The 12,284-nt window shown below is 44.5% G+C and overlaps 1 protein-coding gene across 2 annotated transcripts in view; it reads right to left on the reverse strand.

Annotated features, from left to right (window-relative positions):
- Positions 1-238: 238 nt before the first annotated feature.
- Positions 239-12,284, reverse strand: part of bcam (basal cell adhesion molecule (Lutheran blood group)) — a 73,168-nt gene continuing 61,122 nt past the window's right edge. The window contains exons 10-16 of one of the 2 annotated variants that reach the window (XM_083761471.1): positions 11,892-12,024; positions 10,673-10,797; positions 9,953-10,094; positions 9,804-9,827; positions 6,959-7,106; positions 5,582-5,684; positions 239-3,343 (exon numbers count right to left, since the gene is read on the reverse strand). In XM_083761471.1, coding sequence (XP_083617597.1) covers positions 3,341-3,343; positions 5,582-5,684; positions 6,959-7,106; positions 9,804-9,827; positions 9,953-10,094; positions 10,673-10,797; positions 11,892-12,024 — 678 coding nt within the window. In that variant the 3' untranslated portion in view covers positions 239-3,340. The remainder of the gene's footprint in view (positions 3,344-5,581; positions 5,685-6,958; positions 7,107-9,803; positions 9,828-9,952; positions 10,095-10,672; positions 10,798-11,891; positions 12,025-12,284) is intronic. The other variant, XM_083761472.1, reaches the window with a different exon arrangement.

Consider the following 12,284-nt stretch of genomic DNA (forward strand, 5'->3'; position numbering starts at 1 on the left):
TCGCTCTTCGATTTTTCAAAAATAGCAGACCTACAAGCTCGTATCGCGCCACTCGGTGGCGCGATATGAGCTTGTAGATCTGCTATTTTTAAATAGCTAAAGCATAACATGATGCTGACACCAAAATGGGTGCCCGGTCAGAATGGGTTGTTAATTGTTGGTAGTCTGCAAAACTACAGGTTCTAAGTGAGTAATAGCAAACACATTCGCTGAGTAAAAGGAAATAAAAACGCAGAGATTGTGGGGGTGTGGTTGTTTTTTCTTGGGTTTTGTCATTATAAATTCTACAAATTTGAAAAACAAAAAGGTACATCAACACGCCACAGAGCTCACAACAGCGTACCACAAAATATACAGTATACATCGAGAGAAGTGAAGCACTCTGAATATCTCCAAAACAAGAATCCTAAATAAAGACATTTCTCTCTTCTCATAGAACCAGTGGAAAAAAGCCAGGAAAAACAAAACAGACACATCAGTAGTTTCCAAAAAAAAAAGTACAAGAATCCCCCTTTTTAAAAAAAATTACAGAAAAACAAGAAACACTTTATATCTTTCTCTTTTTTTTTTTCATATAAAACAAATAGAACAAACAAAAAGATGCTCCAAGTTCAAAGTTCACTTATCCGTGTCCTCCCTCTGTCACAGGCTTGCAAACAGTCATTAAGTTATGGCGAGATCAGTAGACGAACGTCAGAATAACAAAAGAGCCTTGTGGGAAGCAGATAGTGGTTTGAGGCGACCTTTTTTCTTTCCAAATCAAGGCCATTGGTTCCAGTGTTCAAAGCAAGTCAACTCAAAGGACACCCTAACCCGCCTCCAAAACTTCCTGCGTTGCCGGCAGTATTATACAATTATAATATAATACAAATAAAATAGGGAGATGGCGAGATGAATAAGACGCAAACCTAAATGTTGGACACTACTGAAACTAGACACCCAAGAACTCTTCAATGCATTTGGTAATTACAACAAAAACAAAAGCAAAAAAAAAGGATAATTCCCATCTCCTCCCTCTGTCCTGCATGCATCAACCTGATGCTAAACTTTTTGGCAGTGGTTTGATCTATACCAGCGGTTCCCAAACTATATGGTCCAGGGCCCACCGCTTGTAAGTGGGCCCCCAAATAACTGGCAAAACACTACAATTCTAATGACAATAATAATATAAAAAATAATGTGGAAAAAAAATGACATGGTATTTTTTCTCGTACACCTCTTTTAAAATAAACATCTGACAGCTCTGACAACGCACCACGGCCCACCCATCGGACCACTCAGCGCGGCTAACGCGTTGCCGCGTTAAGTGGTCAGATGGGTGGAACGCGAGAACGCTTTTCGAGATTTCCCTGTTGGGAACCGCTTGCTCTATACAGGTGAATGTGAAAGCCACCATTTTGGTGATCACCGTGGGGAACGAGACAAACCAGGTGGTCGTAATTTGAGATTGTCAACAGGAGTGCCGGAAAACGTTCCTCGTCCAATTCACAACATGACTCCAATTTCCCAGGGAGAGCCGCCCTGTAATTGGGGATCTCTGAGAGGTGTTTTCATTTGTTAATTTTTTTCCCCAAAATGCGGCTTTAGCTTTTGTTTAACGGGGAGGCTGTGAGAGAAAGTGGTGAGGAAATGTTTTTTTCAGGGCTAGCGGCACAGTAATCACTCGCATTGAGTTCCACATCACGTAAATTCTGCCTCACATCGGGAGAGAGAGAGAGACGGGGGTTCAGAGTATACAGCATTTACAGGGAGAAAATATAATTAATCATAATCTACAGACTTAGTGGAAATGGCGGAAAAACAAAACAAAACAAAAAAAACTGTACTGTACAACTGAAATAGCTTGCCTCTTTTGTGTATTTTTTTGGTTTGATTTACAAAAAAGGTAGAGTGCTCCAGAAAGGATTGACATTATTAAAAATGCTGTTGCTAAGGCAACGCCTACTCAGGCTTACAGTATGGGAACAAACTAAACATTCACAGATGTAAAAGAGCAACGAAAGCAAACAGAGGCTTGCTCTCTCTCAGCTGGGATGTTGCAGCAGCATTGTGCCAAAACAATTTCCTTTAGGGATTAAATATGGTGTACTGAACAACACACTACAATCACTGCTTGCTAATCAGCTGAGTAGACACAGCATGCCAATTTGAGATAGGTTTTTTTTTTTTAAACCTCCAACAGAGCCACGAGAGCAGAGAATGGGGTAAGTGCAGACTCCAACGCAGAGCAGTCACTACAGTGTTTCACTTGTTTGCAGGGAACTAACAAAACGTGTTCAATTCGAATACTAGTAACACATTTAAATGGCATTATGCGTTTCATTTGGGGTAGATAGGCTGCCACTGTGCTTGGCTGTGAAGTCAGCCACGTCTTATTGTGTACAGCGCTACTCTGCAGTGGAGTCGACCGGCGAAACATGATCGGTGGATTGAGGAGTTAGAATCAAACAATGTCATGAAAATGATGCCGTCTCCAGTGATTTTCAATTATGTCCCGTGGTTAGTATGCGTTCACATGTGCAGCGACACTGCCGCATAATTGTTGCCTGTGGCAATTTTCACTTAGCCTATGGGCTGACTGACAGCTCTGGGTCTGTGATGTAGTGTTAATACATTTTAGCCTCTTCTCTTATGAGCTAACCAGAGACTCTGACGATATCTGCAATGTGTTTTTCCACAATTTTAATTTGCTTGCTAAATCATCACAATATAAAGATCCGATGTATAGAACTAGTAAACCAGGCAATGGCACAATCAACCCTTCATCACTATTTGAATGTGGGTTAACATATGCAGTACATGAACCACAATGTTTTGTCACCATGAGAAGACCTATGGGGTCAACTGCTGTCACTGTCTCCTGTGTTGCTCAGGGTCTCTAGCTGCCATGACGGTCGCTACGGTTGGTATGGTTGTCGTTTCTTGTCGCTGCACGTGTGAACGCAGGGTAAGGGTTTTAGGGCGTGCATGATTTGGAAACCGAGGCAGCCTGTGTGGCTGCAGTTGACCCATCTGGGCAAAGGTACTTTATAGGGCGAAATGAAAAGCCAAACTGCACCCAAACAGGCCCGCTCCCTGTTCCAAAACCAGCACTCTTAATGCCCATACATACAGCACAAACATACAGTACATACATACATACACATACCACGTCCCAACGTAAACCCCTTTTCCCATAATCACTCCACATTACTTATGCATCCATCATCTCCCCCAGTCCCGACCCCCCATAACACCAAAACAAAAAAATAAAATAAACATAAGCCCTGCAGTCATTTAAGACTGTTGTCCTCCTTCCCTTCATCCCTCTGTCGTTCACAATCCTCCTCTGGTGTCGTCATCACTGTTGGACAGATTGAGAGAGGAGAACGTTTAAGTATGATATTAAAGTTTTGTCGTTTTCATAATGGTGGTTGCCTGTATGGGGCGATAATCCTGATCTCTTACTGGTAATATTCACACATCATCCTCATAACCGGAAGTTATGCGGGAATGCCTACTGAGTGGCAAAAAACGACATCCAAACAGAATAGGTTCTATCTGATTGCATGAAATGACGTTAAAGGTATATTCAGTGATTTCACTTAATTCAAATATCACTTATTTTTTTGTTTTGTTGTGATAATCCTCTCTACTATAGAGTGTGCTGACCATATAAGGAGTTCCTCCCTGACCCCAGTTAACCCCTGGGGGTCAAAAAAAAGGTTTTTTGAGTGAAATCACAGAATATACCTTTAAGTATGATATTAAAGTTTTGTCGTTTTCATAATGGTGGTTGCCTGTATGGGGGCGATAATCCTGATCTCTTACTGGTAATATTCACATCATCATCCTCATAACCGGAAAGTTATGCGGGAATGCCTACTGAGTGGCAAAAAAACTACTTTCAGGACTTAACAACCCATACATCCAAACAGTTGATTGCATTGATTGATTGCATTAAATGTCGTTAAACGATGTTAAACTCACTTTGCCACTCACTTTATGCATGCACATACCCTCTAGAGTACGGTTACGTACGGCTCACTTTTGAAATTGCAATGATGTAATACAGATGATTTGAGACAATGTCATGTGAAAATTGTCTATTGTAATAATAGTGTTGTGACATAATAATGAAGTAATGTCACACAGCTGCTCGTAGTAGCACGAGACATGCCTTACAGTTACAGACAGCTGCTGAAGGATATGTCACTCAGTGGAATACATGGCTATTAATGGATCATATCCTGGATAGTGTAGGGATCAAGCTTTTTATGTCTGGGTTACTGCAGTGGTTCTCAACCTCAACATGATTGTTGGGGGTCTCCTGATGACAGTGAAGTGACAATTTAATTAACCCATTCTGACCTGAGATCAGATTCATACGAGGTTTCCACTGGGCACACACTGGTCTGATTAACCCATTCTGACCTGAGATCAGATTCTAAAAATGTCAGTCGTTCTTCGATTATTCAAAAATAGCAGACCTACAAGCTCATATGGCGCCACTCGGTGGCGCGATATGAGCTTTTAGATCTGCTATTTTTCAATAGCTAAAGCATAACATGATGCTAACACCAAAATGGGTGCCCGTTCAGAATGGGTTAAGACTTTTTAATACCTCAACAAAAAAAAGAAAGAAAAGAAAAGATCGTTACTGAATCAAAGGTAATCAAAAAAACGATATGAAACCAGGTCAAACATTGGCCAAATAATATAAGAAAATAGGCAATATACAAGCACATAATGCCTTGCAACGCGAGGTGTTGTGAGCTTGTAGATCAGATATTTTCACAATATTTATCTGTGGAACCGAGTCAAGTACGTACATGGGGCTCAAGGGTCAACTCAACCAAGCAAGACCTGAAAGTGAGGAAGGCACTTGCATGGAGGGCCTTGACCAGTGTATGGAACTCCAATCTCCCCCGTCAAATCAAACTCAGCTTCCTCTATGCAACATTGGAGTCTGTTCTCTTATACGGCAGTGAATGCTGGACCCTGAAGCCAACCCCTTAGTCTCTTGACGGGTGCTACACCAGAATGCTGCGTGCCGTACTTAACATCAGCAAGAGTGTACATGTTACTAACTAAGACTCTGTATAAGGGAATATCAAGGGTGAGCCAGAAAATAGGAGCCAGGAGAATGAGACTATAGCAGGACACTGCCAAAGACATCAAGAACTGCCACAATTCAAATATGATTATTTTAGGGGTCAGAAAAGGTTGAGAACCACTGGATTACTGGACAGTTTCCTGAAACACCGGACCCCCCCCCCCCCCCCCCCACTGCTACTCTAAGAGCCTATTAATAGGTACTTGTGTGGGTGAGACAGCGCGGTCATGTCGACTTAACTCGCCAGCGTCACGGTTGCTCCATTAGAAGCTAATCTAGCTTGACAGTTTGAAGTCATGGAAACTCTTCAACCTGGCCATGTTGACCCATACACAGCACTGTGACCCTTGACCCCGTTAGTCGACCTACTGACGACCTGGTCTAAAGTCTTTTGTCCTTTTTATCGAAATTGATGACCACGTTCTGTTCACTGTCTGTCTGTCCATAATCCTATGTCTATGTCTAATGTGTCTCGATCAGTCTGACCTGTTCATTCGCCGGTCTCTTGAGGAGGCCGGCTTCTTCGTTGGGGTTTTCCGTCTTCATCTCCACCACGATGTCGCCATGGTTGTTCACCTCTCCCGTGGCCCTGGAGGGAGGAGAGGGAGAGAGAGAGAGAGAGAGAGAGAGAGAGAGAGAGAGAGAGAGAGAGAGAGAGAGAAAGAGAGAGAAAGATAGCCGGTCCGTTACACAAAAGAAGTGCAAAAAGGTGTGAATTAAGTGATTTCATGTTTTCTATAAAATGTCCCTTCCCTTTTCACTCCAGCCCTCCTCTACACCCTCTCTATTCTTACCCACTCCTTCCATAGTGATCCCATCTGCCCCCCCCCCCCCCCCCCCCCTCTCTACCAACCCTCTCTACCCTACCAACCTTCCATCTTCACAATCCCTTTGTTACAACTTCATACTCGGGTTAACCACTTAAACCCTATATACACACACACAATGAACAATGAAGTTCCTATACGGTTCGTTGGCCGAGGTCTCCCAGGGCTCTATACCTGCCCCCCCCCCCCCCCCCTTTTCCTCTACGTACATCTAAAAACAACCGTGGCACATCGTGAGAGCGTCGATCGGGCTATTTCACGTGAACGTTCGCCTATTGCAAGTCGCGACATGCCCCAGAAAAGGTACGCTAATACGGTGGTTAGAGAAAAAAAGATTGCTACCCAATCCCACCCCGTGACTCCCTAACCTCTAGGGCTGTCAAAAAAAATCGATTCGAGTTAGAATCGCGATTCTAATGCCGTCCGATTCAGAATCGATTCTCATTTTCCAAAAAACAAACAAAAAAAACATGCACAGGTACTACCTGTGCATGCAATGCATTATGGCCTGGGTTTCTGCATAGTGCATTTACTACCAGCTAAGCTAAGCCTGCCAATTGTATTTATTTTACACCTGTTTTAATACTAATGTATTGTTCTGGTATTGAGTGAGAAGAGATTTTGTAACTTTTGTACTGGTTCAAATTTGTGCAAGCTAAATAAATGAGACATGTTCTTACTCTTGGATTTAACCTTTGTGTGTTTAAATCATTCAGTTGATAAAACCTTTACAATTATACAAGCTTTTTACTAAATGTACTCTGCTTTCATGCCAGAAGACTGGAGTAGATCATGCTAAAATTCTATTTAATTGTTTTTAATAAAAATAAAAAACTGCTTTAGAATCGGAAAAAAATCTTTTTTGAATGAAGAATCGGAAAAATCGAAAAGATCGTTTTTGAATCGAATCGTCACCCCAAGAATCGGAATCGAATCGAATCGTGGGACACCTAAAGATTCGCAGCCCTACTAACCTCCCAGCCCCATGCCCCATCCCTTCCTTAATAGTCTCATGCCCTTTCCGTCTCACACTCACATGTCCTTCTTGTCCTTCTTGCTGCACGGCAGCTTGCCGTTCTTGTTGAGGAAGTAGAGGAGCGCCACCAGGAGCAGGAGCAGCAGCACGCACACCACCACGGCTATCACCACCCCGCTGGAGCCGCCATGCTGGCCGGCAACTTCCGCTGTTACAGCAACGCCACGGTGGAGCAGGAGGAGGAGAGGTGGGGCGGACGGACGGACGGATGGATGGAGGGAATGGAGAGAGGGAGACCGGAAGGGGGTGGTTGAGGGGGGGGGGAAAGGGAGGTGCAGGGATAGTGTCGGGGGTGTGGGGGGAGGGGGGGGGAGGTGAGGGATGCGGAATCGCAAGGGGGTGGACGGAGGGAGGGGGTTTGATTGGTGGGGGGGGGGGGGGAATCATTTCAAAGACCAGGGACAAAGGGGTGGTGGTGAGGGGTTGAGGGGTGTGATTGAATTGGACGGGAGGTGATAATCATCGGTGGATCAGCGGGGTGTGTGGGGAACACGGGGTATAGGAGGGGTTGGGGGTGAGGTCCAGGGGGAGGACATTGGACGGATGGGTGGGTGGGTGGAGAGGACAGGAGGCAGGGGCAGGGGCAGGAAGTGGAATGTGGGGTTAGTACAACATTCGACTGCAAATGGCTGAAATGTGATGGGACCCATGAGGACCTATGCACGCAGCACACGCCTGAGCAAAGCCAGGCAACATCACCCGCAAACCAACCAACCAACCAACCCGCCCGCCCCAAACCACATATACAGGACATAGCCATCCATACCTCCATCCATCCATCCATCATTATATAGGCCAGTGGTTCTCAAAACGTTTTAATTCCAAGGACCCCATAACTCTGAGAGTGTACTACATGGAACCAAAGGGACCAATATGGGTCCCTTTGGTTCCATTCCCACACTCTCAGAGTTACAGACCCGTGAGGGTCCATTTGGAACCCCCTAAAAAGGAACTAGGGTCCCCCTAGCTGAATTCCACTTTGAGAACCACCGCTCTAAACTTTATATACAGACGTATTACTATATTTGTGCGTGTCTGACATGTACAGCAGTAATTCCGCTCAAATCAAAGCTCTTCCAAAGGCTACAATGTCGTCATTACTTTAAACTTGAAAGAGTTTCGCTTCAAAATGACATGTGGGCCATTTGAGCTGAAACCAAATGTAATGTTAGTAAAGTTTAAATCCGGTCCTCGCAACTATAGTAATACGAATACTCACCTGCACATTCATACAAACACAGACGCACGTACACTGTGCACACTCACAAGCGCACGCGCACACACACACACACACACTCGCGCACACACACACACACACACACACACACACACACACACACACACACAGACAGACACACACACGGACACGCACACATACAGTGTTAGACAGACAACATATACACAGTCAAAAGGGTTAGCCATTACAGACCTTTAAGCACAGGGTGTTCCGAAAGCAGCACTTTGAAAGAGAGAAAGTTGCTCAGTCCCATGGCATAACAAAGCTACAGCGCTTACAGCACCACGACACACACAAACTACACACACAGTGACCAGCTATGCACTCCGCCACGACACAGACCTGAGGCAAATAACAGTTAGCAAATAGTCACCGTCGGTGGTAAAAAAAACAACAACCAAACAATGACTGTTCAGCTTATTTAACCCATTCTGACCTGAGATCAGATTCATACGAGGTTTCCGCCGGACACACACTGGTCTGATGAACCCATTCTGACCTGAGATCAGATTCTAAAAATGTCAGTCGCTCTTCGATTTTTCAAAAAATAGCAGACCTACAAGCTCGTATCGCGCCACTCGGTGGCGCGATATGAGCTTGTAGATCTGCTATTTTTCAATAGCTAAAGCATGACATGATGCCGACACCAAAATGGGTTCCCGACTCCGTTCAGCTTATTTAAGTAATGAATTCACTTCATTTTTATTATTATTATTATTAGTAGTAGTGTTTCTATTGGGAAACAATCTGGCACTACACTAGAAAAACGAATGAATATCGTCTCTGTCGGGTGGAAACCTTCAAAACCTTTCCGAATTCAAATTCAAAAGAATCAAAAGTTGCAGATCTAAACAAGCTCAAAAACATGCGTCTCCAGCTTTTGGATCTGATACTTTTGATACGTTTGTGTGTGACGCCGTAGTTTGATTAAGTGGTTAATCTACCAAAAAGTTTAAAATATGGAGATCGGAGGCTTCTGGCCTGCAACAGCAACGATATAACAGTAAATATTTGCTAATACCATTTGAATCAGGTCTGCTGCTATAGTAACACACACACAAACGGTGTTAAGGGCACACCGCAAGGTAGCGCACGGACAGCGCAAAGAAACACAAGATGGAGAAACGAGCAGCACAGACGGACGAAGGCGGAGAAAGTGAGACAATACACACCGAGAGAAGAAAGGAAGAGAAGAGAAGGAGTAATAGAATATAGAATAGAATCCTTTATTATCCCCTGAAGGGGCTCAGAAAAAGTAGTCGTAGTAGTAGTAGTAGTGGCATCCACAGAATATAGGACGAACATCATACAAAGATGGCAAAAACGCGGAGAAGAGGAAGAAAAACAAGAAGAACAATAACAATATACAATATCCACAGTGTTTGGTAGCAAGAGGGGGGAAATATACAAGGTTACAGTACAGTGCTGTGCGTGCGAGTGTGTGTGTGTGTGCGTGTATGTGTGTGTGTGTGTGTGTGTGCAGGGGGCGGCAGGGATTGTGTGTCGGGGTCAGGGCGGGGTGGGGGCGGGGGCAAGATCACAGGTTCTGTACAAAAAAGAGTCCTGAGAGGACGGAGGAGAGGAGGAGGAGGAGGGAGAAGGTTCTACCTCTGTTTGCGTTGTCTTGCACAACTGCACCAAGGGAGAGAGAGAGAGAGAGAGAGAGAGAGAGAGAGAGAGAGAGAGAAAAACATTAGGCGCCCCGGCTGGCCAGGGGGAGGCAGTACTGACAGTTACCAGGATGGTCTCAGGCCTACCTTGTTTAAGGGTGACGGCGAATGTCTTGCTGTCTTTCCCGTGTTCGTTTGTCGTCTCGCAGACCACGCCGCTCTTCATCACGTCGGCTGAGGCGTCCAGGGTCACGCTGCTCACCACCATGTTGCCCTGCACTTCCACCGACTGGAACGCAGACGAGACACAGTTAAGAAACGTATGCCCCGTTGGACACTTTGTCGTACGTATGGTGAAAATGGCTGATCTATATAAGCTTATGTTTGCCGTTTGATCAAACATCTTTCGATCTTATCAAATCACGTGATTTTGTGGAGGGTCACCGGATGACAGTGACGTGACAATTTAACCCATTCTGACCTGAGATCAGATTCATACGAGGTTTCCACTGGACACACACTGGTCTGATTAACCCATTCTGACCCGAGATCAGATTCTAAAAATGTCAGTCGTTCTTTCGATTTTTCAAAAATACAAGCTCTACAAGCTCATATCGCGCCACCGAGTGGCGCGATACGAGCTTGTAGGTCTGCTATTTTTGAAAAATCGAAGACACTTTTACAATCTGATCTCAGGTCAGAATGGGTTAATAATGAAACTGTCAGGAGGTAATAAGACATTTTTAGAATCTGATCTCAGGTCAGAATGGGTCAAATTAATCTAGTTCAAAATGTGATTCAATTTAATTCTAAGTACTAGTGTACAGCGTTTGGGAATAAGATCCGTTGTTTTCCCTGCAGTCGTACCTCTTTCCCCGAGGGCTTCCAGGTGAACTGAGGGGCTGGGTTACCGTGGGCCGAGCACTTTAGAGTCACCACGTCTCCCTCCTTTATCACCTCGCCATTGACCGGGGCGTCAATCATTGGCTTTCCTGCAGAGAGAACGAGAGAGAGAGACATAGACAGAGAGAGAGAGAGAGAGAGAGAGAGGTCAACTTGTTCCACCTCAAGAAGACAAGGGGCTCCATCTTGCGCCGCCCCTTATCCCTAAACTTACTTGCAATTTTTTTACTATTTTGAAAATCATTTTAAAATAGTTGAGCTTGTAAATAGTAAAAAAATGGCAAATACGTGTAGGGATAAGGGTTAAGGGGTGGCGCAAGATATAGCCCAAGATCCCCAAGTAAGAACCCCTAAGAACAGATCTTTAAAGGTATATTCAGTGATTTCACTTAATTCAAATATCACTTATTTTTTTGTTTTGTTGTGATAATCCTCCCTACTATAGAGTGTGCTGGCCATATAAGGAGTTCCTCCCTGTCCCCAGTTAACCCCTGGGGGTCAAAAAACCTTAGGTTTCGTTTTTGACTCTCTATCCTGATTGGACGAAAGGCTGGGTCCCACAGCCAAAAACGAAACCTAAGGTTTTTTGAGTGAAATCACTGAATATACCTTTAAGCTAACAACGCATCACAAGTGACACGTCGTACTACGATGTATAATTCCAGCTTTACACACACAACACAATACCCCGCCCGGCTTAAAAGACATCATTTGTACATCAGACAGTACATCATTTTAATCACCTCTACTATAGAACGCAGAGAGACTATCGGATATATTTGGGAGGTATTATTGTATTCCTGCTCTCATCAGAGGAGAAAAAGCACAACAACCTATCAACCATTGTGTATTAGACAAGGTTAAGGAAACATGCAATCAGGCATTGTGTTTCTAATCTACAGTGCAGGAAGGGACACTCCCTCTCAGGTGTTTCCTTCAACCGTTTCAGATCATCACAATGTCCTTCCTCGAATCCTCACACTCAACAACATTTAACCGAATCAAACCCTGCCTACAGTAAGTGTTCCATGTTAGTTGTCAATGAAACGTGCTGAACCCAATACTGACGTGTGTGTGTGTGTGCGGGGGGCATGGAATTGGAAAACTTGAAAGATGTGCGCACACGCCTGTGTGTGTGTGTGTGTGTGTGTGTGTGTGTGTGTGTGCATATGTGCGTCAGTACCTGTAACAGTGAGGTTGAGGCTAGCCATGGCGGTGAGTCCTGGTACAGATGCGACACACTCGTACTCTCCAGCGTTGTCATAGGTAACAGACTTCAGCGAGAGCACGCCATTCTCAGAGAGCACCACAGACCCCTGGATGAGTACACACACACACACACACACACACACACACACACACAAAATAGAGAATATTTCCAGTTCAGTTTCCTTTTGGTACAAAACACTGTGATAACAGACCCAACACACAGAGTTCTATTAACATGGAACATTTCACTGTGTACTGTTTCTCACAGGAATGCTTCTGTCTAGTAATAGCCACCTCCACTCCCAAAGACACCGAGCGTGATGTTTCCAAAACACCCCCCCCCCCCCCAGCAGACACAACTGAAGTG

The sequence above is a fragment of the Protomyctophum parallelum genome, assembly GCF_964188405.1.
Source record: "Protomyctophum parallelum genome assembly, chromosome: 3".
In the NCBI taxonomy this organism is placed as follows: Eukaryota; Metazoa; Chordata; class Actinopteri; order Myctophiformes; family Myctophidae; genus Protomyctophum; species Protomyctophum parallelum.